Consider the following 20,479-nt stretch of genomic DNA (forward strand, 5'->3'; position numbering starts at 1 on the left):
AAGCTTTACCACTTTCACACATGTATAATCATAATACATTTTTTATTGTGATTGCAACCCAAGTCCAAGAATCCAGGAAAAAACAGTGATATATATAACCTGGTATAGAGGAAGGAATGAATCAGAACAGTGTCCAGGAAACATGTACCCAACATGTACACACATACACAGAGGGTAGAAGATAGCAAGGTGTGACAGAGCATCTCCTGTTTGTCACAAGTTTGGAGTGAGGGCATGGGGTTGCACATTTCACTTCGGCAGTGGATCTCTAGCATCTAGTAGGGGATGTCATTCTGGTAATACTGGATCATGTCATATGTTCTACTCCTAGAGAAGAAAAGCAAAGCCAGAGGTAAGTAAAAGTTTAAAAAAACACTGCACTCATTGTCAAGAAACATTCATCAAGATCCCACAGAGACAAAACATGGGTGAAGGAAATCAGCTGCTAATTAAAGCTAGCCCTCCATTCTTTGAAGGCATTGTGAAGGTCCAGTCACTGTTATGGACAGCACAAAACATCCTGCTCTTGTTTAAACTAGTTTTAAAAAGTATTTCCACACTTCTCAGTGTGGCAACAGCATCAGCAGCTTGGATCCTATGTTTGGATAAGCCACAAGCATATCACGTGGCATTTGCAGTTTGTTTTAGGAGAAGGAAATGCATAATGGATGAATCAAGATCAGCAGGGCTGCATGGAGACAGGATTATGTGGAAATAAAAGTCATCTTAATTAAGGATAATGCTAATAATGAAAATAAAAGTGCAGGGGAAATAACAGCATTAACAGCAGCATCTTTGATGAGTGACTGAACAAACAAATCTTAGCTTGTTACAGATAACTCAATTATACATGGGCAGAACTTTTTCTGGTCACAGATTAACCATGCCATAGGTAGAAAAACTCAAGCTTGTCAGAACTAAGCTGGTTCTGGCCATTCACACAGCAGTGTCACTGCCTTCAACCCCCCATTATTAATCTCAGATTCTGAGCAGGTGTACTAGCAAGCACTGAACACCCATTCTAATGGGGCTGTATCTGAGCCAGTGAGTGGTACTGGTCTCAAGCTGACCCCAAGCACAAAAGGTTGTACTAGACTCTCCAACATATCCACAAAGTCTGTATTATCTAGCATAATAAAACATAACTATTACATTTATTCTTTAGGCTAACCAGCCTTGCTATTTGACCATCTTGGACATACATCTTCCTTCCCAGCACAAAATGGACAGAAACAAAGCTGCTATCCTGCACTATCAGAGTATCAACAACTTAAAAATTTTTGGGAACTGACTGATAAAACCCTACTTTTCAGCTCTGCTCAAAGCCTGATGACTTTCCTTTAGCCATAGGGAGAAGACATGCATAGAAGCCAAACCTGTTGCTGAGGAAACAGTTCTGGATGATCTTGATGATGAAAGTCGCAGCCTCCCTTTCAGTCATGTTGGGGCTGAACCTGTGTCTATATGCAGAAAATCACAATCAAGTAAGAGAAAATTAGTGAGGTTTCTTTTGAACACGATACAGATGTGTCTTTGGACAAGCTCAACCAGGTATGATTTCACTTGCTGCAAGTACCTACTTCTTGTGAAACCACTTGGTATAAATGACATAACATTTTAATAAAAACCATTTTCCAGTTCACACTTATTGCTAACTTACTTCAACAGCTTGATTGTCTGCCCTCGGAAACAGGGCAGCCCTGTATCCAACATAAGGGTAACAAGTGAGACCACAGCATCCATGTAAGGCCTAGAGAAAAACAGGACAAAAACATCTTAACACTCAAACTCCTGCAGCCTTAGCAGGTAAAGCAGACAAAATGAGGAGTTCAATGAGCTGGATCCCACCTTTTTCTTTAATTAAATCAACATAGATAATCCTCCTACATTTGCTGGTGAAGCTACACCATTGCTTGCAATCTGTCACTTTAATTAAATGTCACTCCTTTATGCTGGACTGTCATCTGACTCAAAATGCTGCAAGATCAAGTCTGAAGAAGGATTATGCAAAGTAATGCTTTAGCAAACAACACTTCTTTGGCATCAGAAAGGTGAAGCAGTGCACCAAAACAGTACAGAAGGCTGAAACCAGCAATACCACAGGAACATACTGTCTTTTAATCTTAATTACTCTGTGTAATTCTTTGCTACATCAGCCCAGCTTCCCTTTTCCTTCCTGTCCTCTTGCTCAGTACATTTATTATCTACCAGGCTATTACTCTGCTACTTGAGTGACACATTTGCTTTGCCACAAGAACTTTGTCCAGACTATTTCCCCTCTCAAGGAAACAAAATGATCTTGATAACAAGACAGTAGTTTCTTGTTGTATTAACAGTGCACTAAATTGTGTGAGGAAATGTGTGAAACGTCATATTTATAAATTGAATATATAAAATTTAACATAAAGTCAGGAAAAATAGCACAAAGTAAAGCTGTAAAATAGCAGGCTTATTACATTGTTTCAAAGTTTGCAAGATATACCAGGACAATCAACAGGCTCAGACTCCCAAACAAATCAACATTTCTTATTATTTATCCTCTCATCTGGCTTTGGGCATGAAAGAATTCTCACTGTGAGCAGCTAAGAACAACTTACCTGACTGCCAGATAGCCTCTGACACACATCTCCATAAACCATTTGAATGGTGTTGCCTCCATTTTCCCTCCCATTATCATCACCATTTCATCAGTCAATTTAATGTCAGGCTCCCAGCCCAGGTTTCCACCAGGTGAGCTTTCAAACATGAATCCAAAATCTGTGCACAAAAGGTAAACTGCTTCATAAACTTTGTTGGTTAATTGTGTGCTGTTAAAGCTGACAGAAGCAAGAGAGGTAGATTTCATGTATTAATTATAACCATTTTAACTTCAACTGGAAGAAAGCTTTAGTGAAGTGTAAAAATAGTGACAAAATAGTGACAAAAGCATCATCACCATAAGAATAGATGTAAGAATGGTGATATCAAATGAACTGCTGAAATATTTGTGCAGTTCCAGAAAAGAAAAGCTAAAGCAGAGATTACAGCCTCACACAATTATATAAATTTACTTGTCAAGTTCAATTCACACCCTTGCAGTGATGAAAAGAATGCAAAGACATATTTCTATAATTACACACATACACACATGTATCCATGCATGAGTACACAAACATGTGTCATCCATACATATTTGTGTATATACTTTCCTGAACCTGACAGGATTTTGCAGAGCTAAATTTACACAGAAGCAGCCAACATACAACACTTAAAAGGCACAAAAACCTTCCATGTGTGTTTATGAACAGTGAAATCAGTATAGAATGGATCTCAAAGGGGAAATGGCTTATTGTCTGTTATCACCAATACTTAAGAGCACAAAGCAAAGGCAGTAACTGACATTCAGAGGTGCATATGACTGACCAATATGAATGATGTGTCCCTGTTTGTCCAGCATGATGTTGCCATTGTGCCTGTCTTTAATCTGGAGCAGGAACAGCAGCAGACTATAGGCAGCCATACTGCGGATGAAATTATAGCGAGCCTGTACAAACAACAAGTTAAAACAAATCAGAACAACTTACAGAAATTATTAGAATTTATTAACTCTCCATCAGGAGAAGAGACAGATGAACGAAGCTTTTTTCTTTTTTTCCATTCATGATTAGTTTGAAGCGAAGTCCAATGACATTCTCCATGCATCTATAGCTGTAATTACTTTAGCTAACTCACTAATAGCTTAAAATGGATTATCAGCATCAGGAACTAGATACAGCATTATAGTAGTCACTATGCAATTATTTGTCATTATTTCTTATAGGTAGAATATTTTTCAGCTGATATTTTGCTGTGTTTGCCCACTGATATTTTACCTTCTGGAATGCAAGGGTAGACTCGTCTCCATATTGCCTTGTAAAATAATCATACATCCCAAAGTCTGTCTGCCTGCCCAGCTGGTCACGGGATGTGCAGTCAGGAATGCACTCAATAACACCACACTGGAGGGGAAGAAGAGGAAGAGATTTGTAAAGCATGTTCCCAAATATATTTTGTTCATGGCTCTTGGCCGTAATACAGGTTCTCAGGGTAATGTGGGGAAGCCTATAGATCACCAAATACAGAATTTCTAGTTTATTCATTAAAAAAGTATATCCTCTCTTTTAGGATTTCCATGCAACTAAGATAAGCTCTGTGACTTTCCACTGCTTTGCACAATGTAGTCCCAGAAATAAAAAACCAAATATTTGCAAGCAGTAAAATTGCAGAGCCAAAAGCTTTAGAAAAGCAGGAAGCAGGAGAGGAAAGAAACATCTTCTATTGCTGGTAAACCAAATATTTGGCCTGATGTGGGCAGTACTTCCTTGCAGCATGCAATTTTTATGTGTGCTGGAAGAAACTATTTTTGAATTAGGAATTATTTTCTATAGCACTACAGTTATTTTCCCACTTACCCCAGGAGCTGTGGCCACCACTCTATATGGAAACACAAAAAGATCCAGGCCTACCAGCTGAAATATGTTCTTGAAGAGATCGATGATTTGTAAAGCTAGCATGTCCTGCCAGACAAGAAAAAAATTGCACAAACATTACAAGGGTTACAGATCATAAACTGGATTATAAACTTGATCTGAAGAACTCAGAAGTGCACATTAAGTTAAGCAGGTGTGCAGATGTCAAAAAGGGAACCGATAAATGCTGTGTGAGTGGGCAGCAAGCAACACTGATGATTTAACTGCTGACCTAAGAATGAACTGCCTATCACCCTTTGATAAAAGGACTACTAATAGCTCCAGGGATAATAACCAGCATTCCCTCTTAATCAATCAAACTTCAATGTACAGTATCCCACCTCAGGAACAACCACTATATTACCAATAGAGCAATTGAAAAAGAAAGTCTGTAAAAAAAATTTTAAGGCTTGGTAAACCTGTCTTGACAGAATGGCCTTTATTTCCAAACCAGAATTTCTCTAGGGGTACATCACAGTTCTCCCTCTCAGTCCATAACTAGCAGAGATTACCAAAGTTCCAAAGAAAAATGTTTTTATACTAAAATTATTTTCTTATGTATTATCATGTACAAATCTGTCTCTTCTAAGTGCAAAGCCCGACAGCTTTGTACCTGTCTGCAGTCATCCCCCACTTTAAAGATCGCTGCCTGCCAGCAGATTTTCTCACTATCCTCATCCTCTTCTGCACTTTCATCGATGGAGTCAGAGCGACAACGCAGACCTGCAACAAGACAACCAAGCAGAACCCAGACATGGGCTTTAATTAGTAACTTTCTATCATGACAAGCCCTCTGCACTCAAACCCACAGCATTTTACTGCAGGTGCAGCACAGATATTTCTGCCTTTCAAGGTAATTATCATAAGACAGTTCCCTTTGTCTACTGGAATTAGAACATCTCAAATCAGTGATGGTGATTTACCTGATAAATGCCTGCACTGCATTGAGCTAGTCAGCTGGAGACTCCCACGAAATGTCTTGTGAGAGAAAAACTGCCAAAACCTGGATTTTGCTACTATCTAAAAACCCAGAAAAGGCCAGTGATTTCTAGTTTAGTCTAAAGTAACTTATGTTAATGTGGCTTTCTTCTTGGGACTTTAAAAAATATTTCAGTTTTCAGAATTTTCTTCTCTCTTCCTTTGATCCAGTTTAATTTCTCAGCTGAACTATGGCAGATAAAGTTCAACATGGAAATATTTTTTTCTGCAATGGTACAGGTAACTAAAAGTGGGCAGTTTTAATGGAATTGCTGACTATTAATTGAGTAGTATCAATGATTAAATTGAAGTTACTAACCTTCTTTTTCAAGCTCACTGACTCCACATCGTTTCACTTTAAATTTGGCCAGATAAGGTGCTTTTGCTGCACTAAATTACAATAGAAACAAAGAGGATGATAAGTGCAATTAGCCAAACAAAAATTTATAGAAAAATACTTGAATAGCATTAATTAACAAGCATATTTATATATGTATATATAAAACAAGAGCATGGTACCTCTGCATAGGAGTTCCTGACTTGTAGTCAATATCCAGAACAATTGCTTCAGGATTGCTGGGCAAGTAACAGCCTGCAAAACAAAGCAGATAGCTGAGAACAAATCCACTGGCCAGTGAGACAATGCAAGCTGGACAATAACTGATGTCAGTGTCTGTAACTTCAGTACATAGTTTTGAATTAATGTTAGAGAGGAACTGGAGATTGCAGTCTGTGAGCCACGAAGGATGTGACATGCTTTGCATTAGTGAGAGATTCCCAGAAACTAATAAAATACAGTTTTGAGCTAATACTGCAGAACCTGTACCACAGAAAGGTACAGAGAGGACATCTCTTTACAACAGTCCTGAATTAGATGTGGCAGCAGCCCCAGTGCACTGGGCAGTGCCCTCAGCCACCAACACATGGTAGAAGGTTTGAGACCTGTTAAAGGTCAGGAAAACCTTTCATCAAACTCCATTTTGAAGAGAAGATTCAGGTCAGGAAAACACATATTCAAGATTTGAACAGACTCTCAGATATTTCAAGGGGATGCCCGATGGGAGAAAGGGGAGAATTAAAGGAACTGGACATGCTTCATTCCTGAGATAACAAAACTTCTCAAAAATACCACATCTGTTTAAAACGAAGGTGGCAGAAAGCAAAAGAGTTTCTTTATCTTTCCTCTTCAGACATACACTGCTATTTTATCCATGATATGCATTACCTAACTTGCTTTTGGATAAGTTTTAATGCACCATATAGAAATTATCGGATAGGCAAAAATATTTGAATTTTTTTCAAGAGAGAACCAAACAAGAATAGCCACCAGCACCAAAACTGAAATCTCGACAAGCTGCCACTTCTAGGGATTCCAAGATTTGCTTGCACAAAATAAATAATCATGTTGAATGCAAAAGCCCACAATTTTATATGACTAAATCACATCTTACCAGGCTGCACTTTCACCTCAGACAGAGCGCTCAAACAAGCTTTTTTTCTTTCATCTCCTTTGGGGAATGGCCTAGAAAGATGAATTATCTTTTAATTATCTACATATTATATATTACTCTACACACTAGCCTCAAATTTGTTTCAAACTGATACAAACAGAGCACAGTTTCTGAAGTACAATACTTACTTGATAATGGCTGAAACATTGGTGATTTTATTAAAGAAATCAAACTCCCGTTGGTAGAACTCCTTGGCTGGGCCAGACAATGAGCCAGTTATCTCCTCCACTAACTGCTCCAGAAGTTCTCCAATGTCAGCTGCATGTGGAAAAAAAAGGAAGCATCTGTGTCAGAAGCTTATTTCAGAAAGTAAAATGATATGGGTGATGGAAATAAGAGCCTTTGGACAGTATTCAGAAAAAGGTACTGAGGGAACCAGCACTCTGTCTCTCTTGAAAGACTCAGATCAGGCACTGATGCAGAATGGGCCCTACCTCTATAAATAAAAGAGAATTTCCCAGCTAAAAGGATTCTTCCTGACAAGCACGAAGCAGGGAGATTTAGTCTGGACTGGGAAAAGGAAAGGAGTCAAGTCAGATTATATTTTAAAGTACTCACGATCTTTCTGATGTCCTTCTTCATCCAGGTAGATATTAGTTTTCATGTTCCAGATGAACTGGTGAGCCAAGAGCTGAGATTTGGCAGCTGCCCACAGGATGTATTCCCTAACGTAACCCATCTGCAACCATATGCACACCAATAAGGATCAAAGTTCATTACAACTCTCAGACTCAATATTATTGCTTCTAACAGCTATTCTTCAAATCCAGAAAGTGTTAAATGGATGGACAGAAGACCTCTGCACTCTCACTCACTTTGCTAAAAAGACCTGACAGTGTATTTTAAAAGGTAGTAAAGTGAAAACTGTTTTCAGCTTTGTTACTGACCTATTCTGTTATTCTCATCAGCCTTTCCCTACCTCTAGGCCATTTTCCATCTGATCTTTTTGGATTTCAAATATCATTGAGCTCAGAGCATCTTCTAGTATATGTACAAAGCACAGTGTAACAGGGACACTGATCTTCCCTAGCATTGCTGTGTGTTCCTGTAATACCAGAAATCTACACAATGTCATAGGGACTGTACAGTTAGGTGGCAAGAACTGCATCTGCTGGCACAGTTTCACTGAAATTATGGAAACTAAGAAGACACTTAAAAAGTTGAAGTGTCCAAGAAAATCATATTCCTTCCAGCAGGCACACTCCCCTTCCTCTACCTGCAACTACTTTTGTAGTCTATAGGTGTTCCCAGAAGTGTCTGACTGATATTAACAGACAGGTGTCTGATGTTTGTGCTCTGCATTGCAGACTTCTCAAATAACTACAGTCAGTCACCCACACTATGGGATGGGAATATGTTCACCTGAAAATAAAGCACTGACCAGAGTTCACTGCCTCGTTGGCAGTTCAAATGATCTCACATTAATGAACTCTGAACTTGGTCGTCAAGCTTTGCTTCAGCTTCTGCAAGATAAGGCTGAGATTTGATTTCATACATGTGATGGAGCACAAGACACTCCTGGATGTCTTCTCTGCTTAACTCCACAGCAAAATTATTAAGGGCAATGATTTAATTTCATTATTGGTTGTCTCATGCAGACCTCCAAAAGCTTTATTCAAACAGAATCCTCACCTGGGGCTTCCCATAACAAAATCTCTTTCCTGACAGATGAACTACATAGCCTTTCTCAAGTTTATCTGTTCATAAAAGAGGCATATTCAAAGCCAGCCAGCTTCTAGAGACAGTAAGTTTTCTAAAATTATTATCCTAGACGTAGGATAATAATAAGCAGCATTAGATGACACTTAATTTTGCTTTTATTTACTGCTTTAAATCTAAAAGCTGCATTAAAAATCGGTTTTCTTCACATGCAGCTGGTTCATAATCTCACCTTGTCATACCGCAGTGCCTGAACAATCTGTGGAATGTAGAATAAAATGGCATCCTGAAAGAGAAGGGATGGCAGGGTTTTAGTTCTGTTTTAGTAGTCAGAAGGGAAGATACATACACAGAGAAAAGCTCTTTTCAGTTAGATGATAAACAAAGTCCCACTCCCTCTTTAGTTTAAACTATGTATGCAACTCTCTCAAATCAAAGTATTCTGTTTAGTTACTCCCTTCAAAAGTATAATTAATAGTCATGTACTTCACAGTCCCAACAGAAATCTGAGAAGAGCTAAAAAACAGCATAGAAAAAACAACTTTGTCATTGAGAGAAGAGGCAAAAGAGACAATTTGAGAAGGGCAGTCTGAAGAATTCAGCTTAGTGTATTTGCAATCTGCAAATACGTCAGCCAGTTTTACATGGGACATCCCACTCTGTGCACAGTCTGCAGTGTGCTGTGCCTATTTAGTACATGTCTCTCCATGGCATTCAAATGAAACTTGTAGCCACAGTGACCAGGGCTGTAACTTCCCCTGGAGTGTTAAGGCTTTCTTGGAGCTCTTCTTACCGGGGGGAAAGATCTCAGGACTTTAACTCCGTACTGGGCTGTCAGAGGGTGAGGTGGATACATGCTGGAGAAGTAGGACAGGCCAGTTGGTGGATCTGTGGGTGCCCAGCACAGAACATGGCTGAGCTCAGGTGCATCAGCATCAATTGTGTGCCAGGTAACCAGGTACTGAAAAAGCAGGTCAGACACATTAGGGGTTTGTAGCACTAACTGATGTATAGGTACTACACATCAGACAGTAATGCTGTCATCTAGCTCCCTCCAGCAAGGCAAGTGAAATATGGAACTTTTTTTTTTACAAAATTATGGCTGTTTTCTCCACTGCATTTTTCCATGGAAACCTAGCTGTTGGAATCACCTCACCTCCCAGAACACCAAATGAAGTTACTAAAAGCACAATCCAGAAGTTCTTGCATGAGGAGAAAGAAGAAAGGATGAGTCATTCTGAAAGGGTCAGAAAAGGTTCAATTTTCCTGTCATCTATTTTACAGGTGATGTACAGAAAGCAGCTCTGACAAGATGGTCCCTCACAGGACTAAAGTGCCTCTCTGCAGATGATCCCTCCTCACTCCCAGGCCTTGGCCTCTGGATACACAGAAAAGGTTATGCTTGAAATAACTTCAGCAGCAGCATTCATCATGACTTGGTCCAGTGATCTTTTCACTTATTATGCCAAAGGAACAGAAATGCTGGCTGTACTGCAAGTGATGAATTTTGAGCCATTTTGTGTACAGTGAGAATACCCAGAAGAAAAATGTACCATTAGCTAACTGGCTACCTCCTCTTACTGCTGTGATTCTCCCCTCAGCACCCTACTCCCACAGCTGTTCTGTCATTCTCTCCTACCAGAGATATGGGTAGCACTAGAACATACCCTGTGGTAAGTCAAGACTGTATTTTCCAATATATCTGAATGAAATTTGCCTCCTGGGGCCCTGTAACAGTAAAAATATTCACAGGTACCTTTATAGCCTCAGGAACATCACTAACAGCTCCTGGGTCCAACCGGACCAGACGGGTCACTTCTGTTCCAATAGCTTCAGTGTTCTTAAACCTAAGTATAACCAGGAACACAATAACATTATTAGAAAATTCTGATGGCTTCTTCTATTTATATGAAGATGAGGATAGCAGAAGGCAGAAAACTATATGCTCAATAAACAAATAGTCCAACTTCAAAATAACGCACATCAAATATGCTGTGGAAAGAGAATTCTGAAATCCAGTCCTCATCCAGTGCTTTTGTATAAACCAGTTGTATTTCAGCCCACTTCCACTAGGTGGATTCTTGGCTGAAGTATTCTGTCTGGGATTCTACAGCAACCAGTGTACAGGACCCTACTTGGCAAAAACTATCACTGTTGTAAGGGGGAAAGAATTTCCTTTCCCATCCAGAGCCAACTATGCTAATTCTCCTGCAACACTAAAGTGCAAGCCAATATCTAGCTAAAACACTGCATTCCAAGATACTTTTAGCACTGCTTCAATGTTATGCTTGCTAATGGCCTGAATGCTATTAAGAAACAAACCTGATTTCTTCTGAATCAAACACTGTCTAAGCGCTGGCAAAGAGCAGATGGTAGGAAAGGCTTCATTAGTGACTGAGCCAAATGAGTCTATTAAGTAATGTAGTTCTTTTCAAAGGTCTCAAACAGTTGTGACAGTATGTGAGAAGCTGCAACCAGCAGCAAGTGCTATCAGTACTTGCTGTAAATACTCACTCAACTTCTAAGGCAGCAGTAATTACATCAGTTGTTTCTTTTGAAATATCTCACCTGGTAGGCAGCTGCACAGCAAGATGAGGAGAAATGCTCCAAGCCAGATTCACATTATCCTTCCACTGCTTCTCACTAAGGCTGATGTATTTAGACCTCCAGTTTGCTACACTACTCTCTCCAGTTTGATCTAACTCTAGCTCAGGGGAAGACAGTGGATTGTACCATGTGATCAAGCGTTCAATCTCAGTAGCCTGAGGGAAACAGGAAAAAAAATGGTTTTCTGGAAGAAGAAAAACACTCCCAATCACATACTTCAGTTTATATATCCTGCAACAATAAGAGGGTCTTAGAAATTCATGCAGTTTTCCCATCCTGATGACTCACCAGCAATGACAGCAGTAATGTCCTGCGCTTCATGTAGTACTTGTGCAGCTGTGTTCCCCTGTTTGTCTTCTTGGACATTCCTGGAGAAAAGGATTAAAAAGATTTAAGTGGATTTTGTTCAGTAGGTTAAACTGTACTTTCAAACTGTCCACACCTGGAAACATGAACACAGAAGTGAATAACCCCAGGACACCTGTAACTTAGAGTGGCAGCAGGGAGTCTGCTCTGCAGCCACTCATTATGCAGGTGTTCTTTGAATCTATGGAGTGCAACAGGCTACAGAGATATAGCCAGCAGTGCATTCACTTCAGGAACACGACAGCCTACTAAAAAGAAAAGAGTATGTAGCTTTAGATCTGTACAAAAACACAGTCCATGATCTAATGTCACTCTGCTGTCCCCAAAAAGCACTAGGGGCATGTACCCACAAAGCAAAAAATTTCATTACAGGATTTCAATATGTCTTGACCTCTTCCAGTCTTATTTCTCCTACATAACAGAACTGAACATTCTATCAAAAAACTGAGGTGATTTCAGGTTACACTCAAAAAAATACCTGATTTTTTAGATATGGTTGACATGCCACTGGACAAAGGGTAAGTATTTATCCATCCTTGTGTAGCCTGCTGCCGAGATCCAACATTGATATCCAGGTTGCTCCTGGTGTCTTGATTATCTAAGAACAGAGCACAGATCTGGTGTGGAATCCAATCAAAGAAACCAGACATTTTTAAAACAGTACTTAAAGGAACTCACCAGGTGGCACAAGTTGGCTGGCAGTCAGATACTTCTTGTCTGAGAACATTGCTGTCCAAAACTTGATCAATATGCTGATATCCTCACGGAGCCTCTTTTCCCCTTGTGTAGGGAACTTTGAAGGACAACTTGAAGAAATCACACAAATAATGTCATGTTGAATGCATTAGGGGGAAAAAAACCCCTTAGCAGTCAAAAACCCTCACCAACCTAATCAAGTAGTATTTCTTATTCTGACTGAAATCTACAAGGATGAGACCACACATCACTACATTTTATCCTCATGGATTTATTATATCTGACTGAAGAGCACAAACTTCCAATTTTAACTGAAAATTAAGGCAGCAGTCTGTCAGCATCCTGGATTCATTTGAAAGTTAGTATTATGACTGACTGACCTCCTCACATTCAGACATTCCTATCAATTCAATTTTCTTTCGTGCCTGTGTCAAATGTTGAAATAATCAGATTCTGTGTGGCTGTATTTTAAAACAATGAAACTGCATTTCAGCCACACAAACTCTAACAGCAGTTCTTTAAACCGTATAAATCTAGATATAATCTTGAGCACTGAATAAACTTCAAAATAAGGAAAAAAGGGAAAAGAACAGAAACATTCCTGCTTTTTAAATCACACATAAAATCTGAAACTAATATCTAAGCCTCTGTGAGATAATTTATGAACCATACTAAAGCACAAGGTAAGTCTCTGTTAAAGTGGGTAAAAAAGGAAAGGAAGAAAAAATCACTAGATGAGAAAGACAGCTGCTGCTTTGAAGTATCACTGAAGGTTCAGGAAAAACACAAACACATTTTCAGTGAGTTGTTTCAAATAAAAGAGTACCTGAAATAATCAAAGGCAGTTGAATAAATCTTTTCTCTCAAAACGTTTCGGATAGTTGCATTTGGAACCACATCAGCATGCAGCAAAGACAAACCCAGGGTCAGCAACCTAATGAGCAAAATAGACAATGGAAATGTTGGCTCTCCCAAAATGGTGACCAATATACCACCAAGTAAACCACAACTACAACTGTAACTGTAGCCTCACAAGTGTCTGTTTCAGAGCTCTTGGGAACCTATTCACATTATCATCAGTGTGGTTTTAAAGCTGTGACTGCTGAACCACAGAAAGTGAGAGCCTTTAAGTCACAGAAAGGGAAAATAACTGATGAAGCAAAGACTAGATTCATTACTAGATCCATGATGTAGGCAATTCACTATATGAAATCATCCCATGAAATTTTCTGAAACACCAAAAAATTACTTTCAAGCTGAAGTGATCAACTTCTGCTTTGAAAACAGAGCTTAGACTGCATCATTACAGGCTTTTAAAGCAATCCTCAGCACTAGAAGTCAAAGACAAGTTGAACATGTAATGTTTAGTTGCTTTCTTCCATCTCTCTATAATCTTATTTCTTCTCCCTATAATCTTATTTCTTCTTTCTGTTTATTCGTCTTCTTTCCAGAAGGAAAAACCCAAAAGCACTCACTTGAATCGGGGCCCAATGGCTGCCACGTGCCGGTTCAAGCTGCCTTTGGCGCCCCCGATGTTCAGGGACAGGGACCGCTGCAGCAGGCTGGAGAAGATCTCGATTTGGTCAGAACTGCAGTATTTGGCTATTTCAAACCTCTGCACCAAAAACTGAGAAGAAGAGACAGATATACTATGTCTCCTTTGACCTTTTTGAATTTCAAACCCCATCCCCAGACTTCTCTGTTTCAAACAGCCTTCTCCCCATGAATGATTATGCTCATCTAAACAAAATGTCTCTCCTGGCTGTTAGCAAGACTCCAGTCCTTTCCCAAATCACAGCAACAGGAAATACAGACTGCCCACAGGTGGGACATTCAGAAGAAAAACACACCTCTATCCAGATGTAATGTGGGGTCACCTCTGGTGGACAAGGCCGTGGCTGGCTCTCCTCTGAGGCTGCTAATGGATCTGCTTCTTTCTGCTCTGCAGAAAACAGCCCAACTTTCTGCTCCACTGTCATTTGCCAGGCTCCTGCCATTTCCCGCATGAACTGCAGAAAGGAAGATGACAGCGCTTCCAGTTTCAAGAGCATCCTCTTATGTGGAAAGCATAATCTTTCCCCACAGCACACACAAGAACCTACTGCATCAATTAAAATTCACTGCAGCGCTGATGGAGAGGCAGAGACAAGTCTATACATCCCACCTAAAATAAAATGTTTCTTTCACAGAAGGAAGAGAGGACTCCCCCAGAATCTCAGCTAGTAACAGAAAGACTAAAGGCAGCAGCAACCAGGCACTGTATTTGTTGAGGAGACTGAACTGTTGGATCAGCCCATGCTGTCCATCCTCCTGCTCTACCAAAGGCTGCGAGCCCAGCAGACACAAGTACATGCCAGGTTCCTGTGACCTGCAGGACATGGTTTGGCCCCTGGGCACACTGAACACACTCTGGTTGACCAAGCACAACATAAAGATGGCACATCATTCAGTTTTGCTCATCCTGCTCTCAGAAGGAGTAAGGGGGGCAAACAACCAAGGGTGCTTCTCTGTTCTCTTCAACCAGATACAAAGACATTTCCCCAAATGTCCAGTTGAAAAAAAATGAAAATGATGCTTAAGAAGTTAACCACTGAAACCTGCACATAAACTCAATTAAGTAAATGCAGATGGATGATTATCTCCAGCAAGTGAAATTTATTTGGTGCTCGCTAAGCAAAGCAATTACCAGAGGCAGCTTTCTCAGCTGTGTGGACTGTCACTACACCATGCTGAGTTACTTTATTAGTATTACATTGATCCCCATCTCACAAAATACAACTGGTTTAGCCTGTTACAGGATTAGGACATTTGCAAGCCCATGTTTTTATGGAATGGTGCAATACCATATACCAGAGGCTGATTAATGAACAGGGACACTGGTTTCTCTTTGTTTTAAAACACCATTCTATAGTTTGTGATAGTGTAAAGTCAATTCATTAACAGCTCAGGCATCTCATCAGCAAAGTAAATTCTACAGCTGGAATTCTAACAGGTTTCCTTTGCTGTAACATCCATGCTGTTGAGAAAGGTCTGTTTCCCACCATTCACCTCATGGGGGTGCTCTGACTTCCAGTAATACTGGAACAGAGTATTCCTAGCAGGCTAAAGTGATAAACAGTGCATTTAAACATCCTTGACACAGATTCAAAACATCTGTGAATCTCTCAAAATCTTCTCTCTTCCCTCTCACAGGGACAGAGAATGAGTAGTTATATCGCTTCCTACCGGCACTTCTATTCCATTCTTGGCAGCAAGCAGCCACTCCCAGCAAGCAATTGCTGTTTCCATGCCATGTTCATTGAACATTCGCAGGGGTCCCCAACACAGATGATGAAGGAGCTGGGGATCACAGTCTGAAAACAAACATTCACTCAGATTTCTCCAACAGAACAACTACTTTCCATATCAGCATGAAATTGGTGTGCATCACAGGTAATAATCAGTTCCTAATATAAATAGCTTCTGGTTTAAGGGAGGCTTTTCCCCAATATAAGCTTAACTGAAAAAATTCAAACAGTTTTGCTGCAAGTTGATGCAAACTGGGATGGTATATGGATAGTTTTTGTAGTTTATTATTCTTGGCATTCACTGTCAGAAAGCAGAACTCCATTTGGTTTTCATTACCTTTGCTGCTTATTAGCAGTGCAGTCAACTTAAACATGGCCTGGGTGTAGAATTCAGTATTGCTTGATTCAAGAGCAGCATTCAGCTCTTTGACCATCATTTTATTCAGGTCAGATGTTCGTCCTGTGGCATTTGAGAACTGAATCATTCCAGAAACCTGTAAAATTTAGAGGGGTTTTCAACAGAGAATAGTATTTTTAGGAATCCAGTTAAGTGTTGGACATGTGCTGATTAGGGAGCTCCAAAAACACAGGCATCTTTTGTTACTACTTTACCAAATCTTTAGCTTCATCTGCAATCTAATCTTTAGCTTTATCTAACCTTTAGCTTTATCTGCAAGGCCAACAGTGAAATGATCTGTTTAATAATTTAGGAAAATTATATTCTTTATCCTGAAGGAATTTAGAGGCTATGTTTCATGTAACATAGACCCATACATCAGTAAAGGCTGGAAGGACATCATCCCCTGAGAAGTGATACCAGAGCTTCTGGACACCCCACATTCATGAGAAATCCTGTACTTACCTCCCCTGCATAACGGTTGCGCAAGTTAAGAGAAGCCATGAAATTGGAGTAGTCCTTCTTCACACAAGTTGGTCTTTCAGTTAGCTGGGTTGCCTATGGCCAGACCACAACAAGGTGTTTATACTGCTCAAACCATATCAAGTATGTATCAACATATCAAACCATTTGTCTCTTTATCTTTGTATTCCTTCACATATGTTTTAAATTTCCTTATGCTCGTAATCAGAATAGTATCTGAGAGTAGGACTGTTATGTACAACAGTACCAGGACTGATCAAAAGCAAATAAGGAGTATGTGTATTTTTTCCATGGACACAGGATCACAGAATATCCTGAGCTGGGAGGGACCAACAGGGATCATTGAGGTCAACTCCTGGCCCTGCACAGGACAAACCCAGCAGTCACACCACACCATTGGGATCACTATCCAAACACTTGAAGAACTCTGTCAGTCTTGGTGCTGTGACCATTTCCCTGGGGAGCCTGTTTCCATGCCCAACCACCCTCAGAATGAAGAATCTTTTCCTAACACCCAGCCTTAAACCCCCCCGACACAGCTTCATGACATTGCCTTGGGTCTTTCACTGGTCAGCAGAGAGGAGATCAGTGCCTGCCCCTCTGCTGCCCCTTGGGAGGAAGCTGTAGGCAGCAATGAGGTCTCTCTTTAGCCCTCTCATTTGTCAAGGTCTCTCTGCAGGTGCACAAAGGAACAAACAATACTCACGCCCAGAGTGGTGTTCTGCCTGTTGTAGCCTGCAAAGTGCAAAACACTTTCTGTAGCCATGGCCAGTCCAGTGTGCTGGGACAACCCAGATACCCAGTTCTGATGTTTGTTTAGGTACTCCTGGAAAAAAAAACAAACTCCATAATGACTTTTGATTATCTTCAAAACAAGGTGGCTCATAAGCAAGTGCTGTATCACTGCAAACTACAGGAAACTTAATTACACATGATTGTGACAAAAGACTGTTTCTACTCATCCCTTCCAGGCATTGTTCTCCTGGCAATAAGATTTTCTGAATGTCCTCCTAAACACTGAAAGAGTAAGACTCCTTCTGTATTCAAAATGAATAAAGTTGTCAAAATAAATGCTTGAAGGCTGCGATCTTTTCTTAAAATATTCACTTCTGACAAAAAAAACCTTATGAGATGAAGTGTTTTGGACTACAAGAAAGAAGAGAATGTAATTGTTTGTCCTTTCACAGACAGAATCCCTTGAGGCTCCTTTTTTTAGGGGAGGAAATATGAACTTCAGGTAGATTTGCAGTGTTCAAGATGTACAAAAAACAAATTTTCACAGAAGCAGGCCCATTACCTGTAGATGAGATTTTGTAACAGAGGGAGCCCATTTCATTGCCTCTTGCAGAATCATCCCACAGCGTGCAGCAAAGTCCTTGACTATACTCTAGAATAAAAAGCATCAACACAATCAGTAAAATACAGGACATTTAACATGAGGCACTGGATCTAATGCTGTAATAAATAACATAGGGAGCAAGACAGTTGCAGCAACATGACAAAGTTAAAATTTCTGTAACAGATAACTGTGCCCTTGATTAGAAAAGAACTGTCACACTTTAGGTCAAGTAAAATAGTAAAATTAAGAAAAACATAAATATTGAGTGTCATGTCCTATTAGAAAAATCTTACCTAGGGAAGTACTTTTAAAAAATTACCATTCAGAGTAGTTCACTAATTCATCTCAAACTACAAAATGAGGTATTATTTCATTCTTTGATAACTCAAGGAGAGCCACCCACCTCTCTGGCTTCATGTGTGTCAGGGACTGTTATTCTGTAGGGAGCATCAGGAATGTCATAGTATGGTTGGTCCTTGTGAATGTCCTAAACAGAAACAATTATCAACTCTCAGTAAGAAAAAAAACATCATCACTTGACATTAACACTACAGGTAGCAAACAAGAAGCCTGATTACCAAACCTTTTTTGCTAACATTTGCTCTCAATTTAAATAGCTCTAAAAGCAACTGTTTATATTGTAGTTTGATTTTTGGAATAAATAATTTGAAAATCCAAAGCACTCTTCTCAACATTTAGTATAAAAATAAAATTCTATAAAGTATTTCCATCTTCAAAAATTCTAGTATGTAACAGATTCAGGAAATACGGGCACACATACACAGACTGGAGAGAATACAATCTGCAAATCATAATTCATAGAAGACCAAACTAACCACAAAAAACACCACTGAATCTTTATTTTGAATGATACATTTCAACAACTATAAACCATGTCTGACAATAACTTTTTAGCACTAGATTTACTACTTATTTAATAGGATTGCAAAGATATTTCTTGCTTCACAGAATTTAAAATTAAGATTTTATCAATCTTAGTAAAAGGAAAGCCAAATTACAAACTCAATTAAATATCATATAAATGCAGAACAAATAATAAAAAAAAAAAAGTTCCAGGAAAGAAAAGAACTTACTGCACTAAGGGACAGAGACAATGTCTGCAGAATATCTAGCATAGTCTTCAGCACGGTTCCACTCCACAGCAAATGAGGAAATCTAGAGCAAGACAGAATTAAGAAACACAGTAAACATGGAGAGCTGAGGAAGGACACTATTTTATCAAGGAAGCTGCTCAAAGAGCCAGCTTTATACATCCCTAGATAAGCTCATACTCAACAGAAGCCACAAAGCCTGCCATGGCTCACAACAGCCTGGCTTTATCCAAAGCCAAAAGCTGAGGAGAGCTTATTGCACAGCAGTTGAGATTGCATTTCTATCATGGGCACTTTGCTTTGCTCCACCCATTTATTCCCACCATGGGAATACTAAACAGACACACATTTTAACCAGGGGTTTCAGAGCTCAGGCTAGAGATACCATTGAATGTAATTTTTCAAGGAGAAGTTTCAGCATTAGTAGCAGCCAAGAAATCCACTTGACCAGTGTCACCAAGTGCCTAAGCAACCACTAAACAGGCATTGTGAAAAGAGAAACATGACATCTATACTCACTTGTCTACCAGTCCAGATAAGTATTTGTCTGCAACTCTCCTGATCCTCTTGTGAATGTGGTTGAAATTCACCAGCAAGAACTGTGCATGTCTCTCCAGCTCCTCTTCATTCTCCTTAGTTTTAGGCTAAAAACATGCCAAAGAGAAGTATGAAGCTCTTAAAGGAACAGACAAACTCACTTTCATAAACTGAAATGAGAACATTCATACAAATTCAAAATTTTAGTTTCCAGGTAACCTACTTTATCAGCCATCATTGTCAGGAAAGCTTCAAACACCTTATCAGCAACAGCTATCACACACTGCATCATGCCTAAGGATGGAAGAGAAGTGACAGATTTCATTGTCAAAATTACATCTGTTTTATAAACCAGGCTTAACAGTTAAAAAGTGTTTATGTTTACTCAGCCAATATTGAACTTGTTTCAAAACAAAACCAGTGCTCTTGGCAAGAATAAAGCAGCAGCAATCTGGTGAACATGATTCATTTTGTTATATAGCTGCTTGATTTGTTCCTGCTTTGCAGGCCTGGAGGTAATTTCCTTATACCACAAGTTGAGAGGAAATCTAGACAGGTAAATCTTACCAGATTTGTCTTTCTGAATTGCTTTATCTTCAAAATAGCAAAACATGACTTGGAAGCGATCTTGGTCAGTTGAACGCAGCACCCTAGGGAAGGAGAGTTTTTTACATTGGAATGTTTGGGGGTTTTATTTTATTTTTTGTTTCAGTTTTTGTTTATTTCAGATTGTTCTTGTTTGTTTCAGGGATTTACTAATTGTTTTGTTTTAGGGTTTTTTTTGCTGTTTCATCAGTGAAAAAACTAAATATAGATAAACATATACCTCATATACTCTAGGCGGTAAACAGAAAGGAGATAGGTAGACATAGCAAAGTCCAACTTATTGATCAATGCTGACACTTCTGGAGGAGGATCCAAGAGATTGATTATGGTACTCCGTAATTCATTTAATTCAGCCTAGAGATGAATACATGAAGTTATCTCAAGTGGGAATCCTGTATTATTTTGTTTCCTCAA

General features: G+C 39.5%; 1 protein-coding gene across 2 annotated transcripts in view; it reads right to left on the reverse strand.

Annotated features, from left to right (window-relative positions):
* Positions 1 to 23: 23 nt before the first annotated feature.
* PI4KA (phosphatidylinositol 4-kinase alpha) overlaps positions 24 to 20,479 on the reverse strand; it is a 53,853-nt gene continuing 33,397 nt past the window's right edge. For both annotated transcript variants that reach the window (XM_015643749.1, XM_015643748.1), the window contains exons 22-55: positions 20,286 to 20,419; positions 20,027 to 20,109; positions 19,683 to 19,753; positions 19,442 to 19,566; positions 18,905 to 18,986; positions 18,214 to 18,297; positions 17,769 to 17,858; positions 17,178 to 17,297; positions 16,454 to 16,546; positions 15,929 to 16,085; positions 15,530 to 15,657; positions 14,155 to 14,313; positions 13,780 to 13,931; positions 13,131 to 13,238; positions 12,287 to 12,414; positions 12,087 to 12,206; positions 11,531 to 11,610; positions 11,204 to 11,397; positions 10,392 to 10,482; positions 9,429 to 9,596; positions 8,868 to 8,921; positions 7,535 to 7,655; positions 7,105 to 7,234; positions 6,917 to 6,987; positions 5,985 to 6,057; positions 5,785 to 5,855; positions 5,101 to 5,210; positions 4,431 to 4,535; positions 3,852 to 3,977; positions 3,403 to 3,523; positions 2,598 to 2,757; positions 1,661 to 1,750; positions 1,377 to 1,460; positions 24 to 327 (exon numbers count right to left, since the gene is read on the reverse strand). In XM_015643749.1, coding sequence (XP_015499235.1) covers positions 276 to 327; positions 1,377 to 1,460; positions 1,661 to 1,750; positions 2,598 to 2,757; positions 3,403 to 3,523; positions 3,852 to 3,977; positions 4,431 to 4,535; positions 5,101 to 5,210; positions 5,785 to 5,855; positions 5,985 to 6,057; positions 6,917 to 6,987; positions 7,105 to 7,234; positions 7,535 to 7,655; positions 8,868 to 8,921; positions 9,429 to 9,596; positions 10,392 to 10,482; positions 11,204 to 11,397; positions 11,531 to 11,610; positions 12,087 to 12,206; positions 12,287 to 12,414; positions 13,131 to 13,238; positions 13,780 to 13,931; positions 14,155 to 14,313; positions 15,530 to 15,657; positions 15,929 to 16,085; positions 16,454 to 16,546; positions 17,178 to 17,297; positions 17,769 to 17,858; positions 18,214 to 18,297; positions 18,905 to 18,986; positions 19,442 to 19,566; positions 19,683 to 19,753; positions 20,027 to 20,109; positions 20,286 to 20,419 — 3,735 coding nt within the window. In that variant the 3' untranslated portion in view covers positions 24 to 275. The remainder of the gene's footprint in view (positions 328 to 1,376; positions 1,461 to 1,660; positions 1,751 to 2,597; positions 2,758 to 3,402; positions 3,524 to 3,851; positions 3,978 to 4,430; positions 4,536 to 5,100; positions 5,211 to 5,784; positions 5,856 to 5,984; positions 6,058 to 6,916; positions 6,988 to 7,104; positions 7,235 to 7,534; positions 7,656 to 8,867; positions 8,922 to 9,428; positions 9,597 to 10,391; positions 10,483 to 11,203; positions 11,398 to 11,530; positions 11,611 to 12,086; positions 12,207 to 12,286; positions 12,415 to 13,130; positions 13,239 to 13,779; positions 13,932 to 14,154; positions 14,314 to 15,529; positions 15,658 to 15,928; positions 16,086 to 16,453; positions 16,547 to 17,177; positions 17,298 to 17,768; positions 17,859 to 18,213; positions 18,298 to 18,904; positions 18,987 to 19,441; positions 19,567 to 19,682; positions 19,754 to 20,026; positions 20,110 to 20,285; positions 20,420 to 20,479) is intronic.

The sequence above is a fragment of the Parus major genome, chromosome 15, assembly GCF_001522545.3.
Source record: "Parus major isolate Abel chromosome 15, Parus_major1.1, whole genome shotgun sequence".
NCBI lineage: Eukaryota > Metazoa > Chordata > Aves > Passeriformes > Paridae > Parus > Parus major.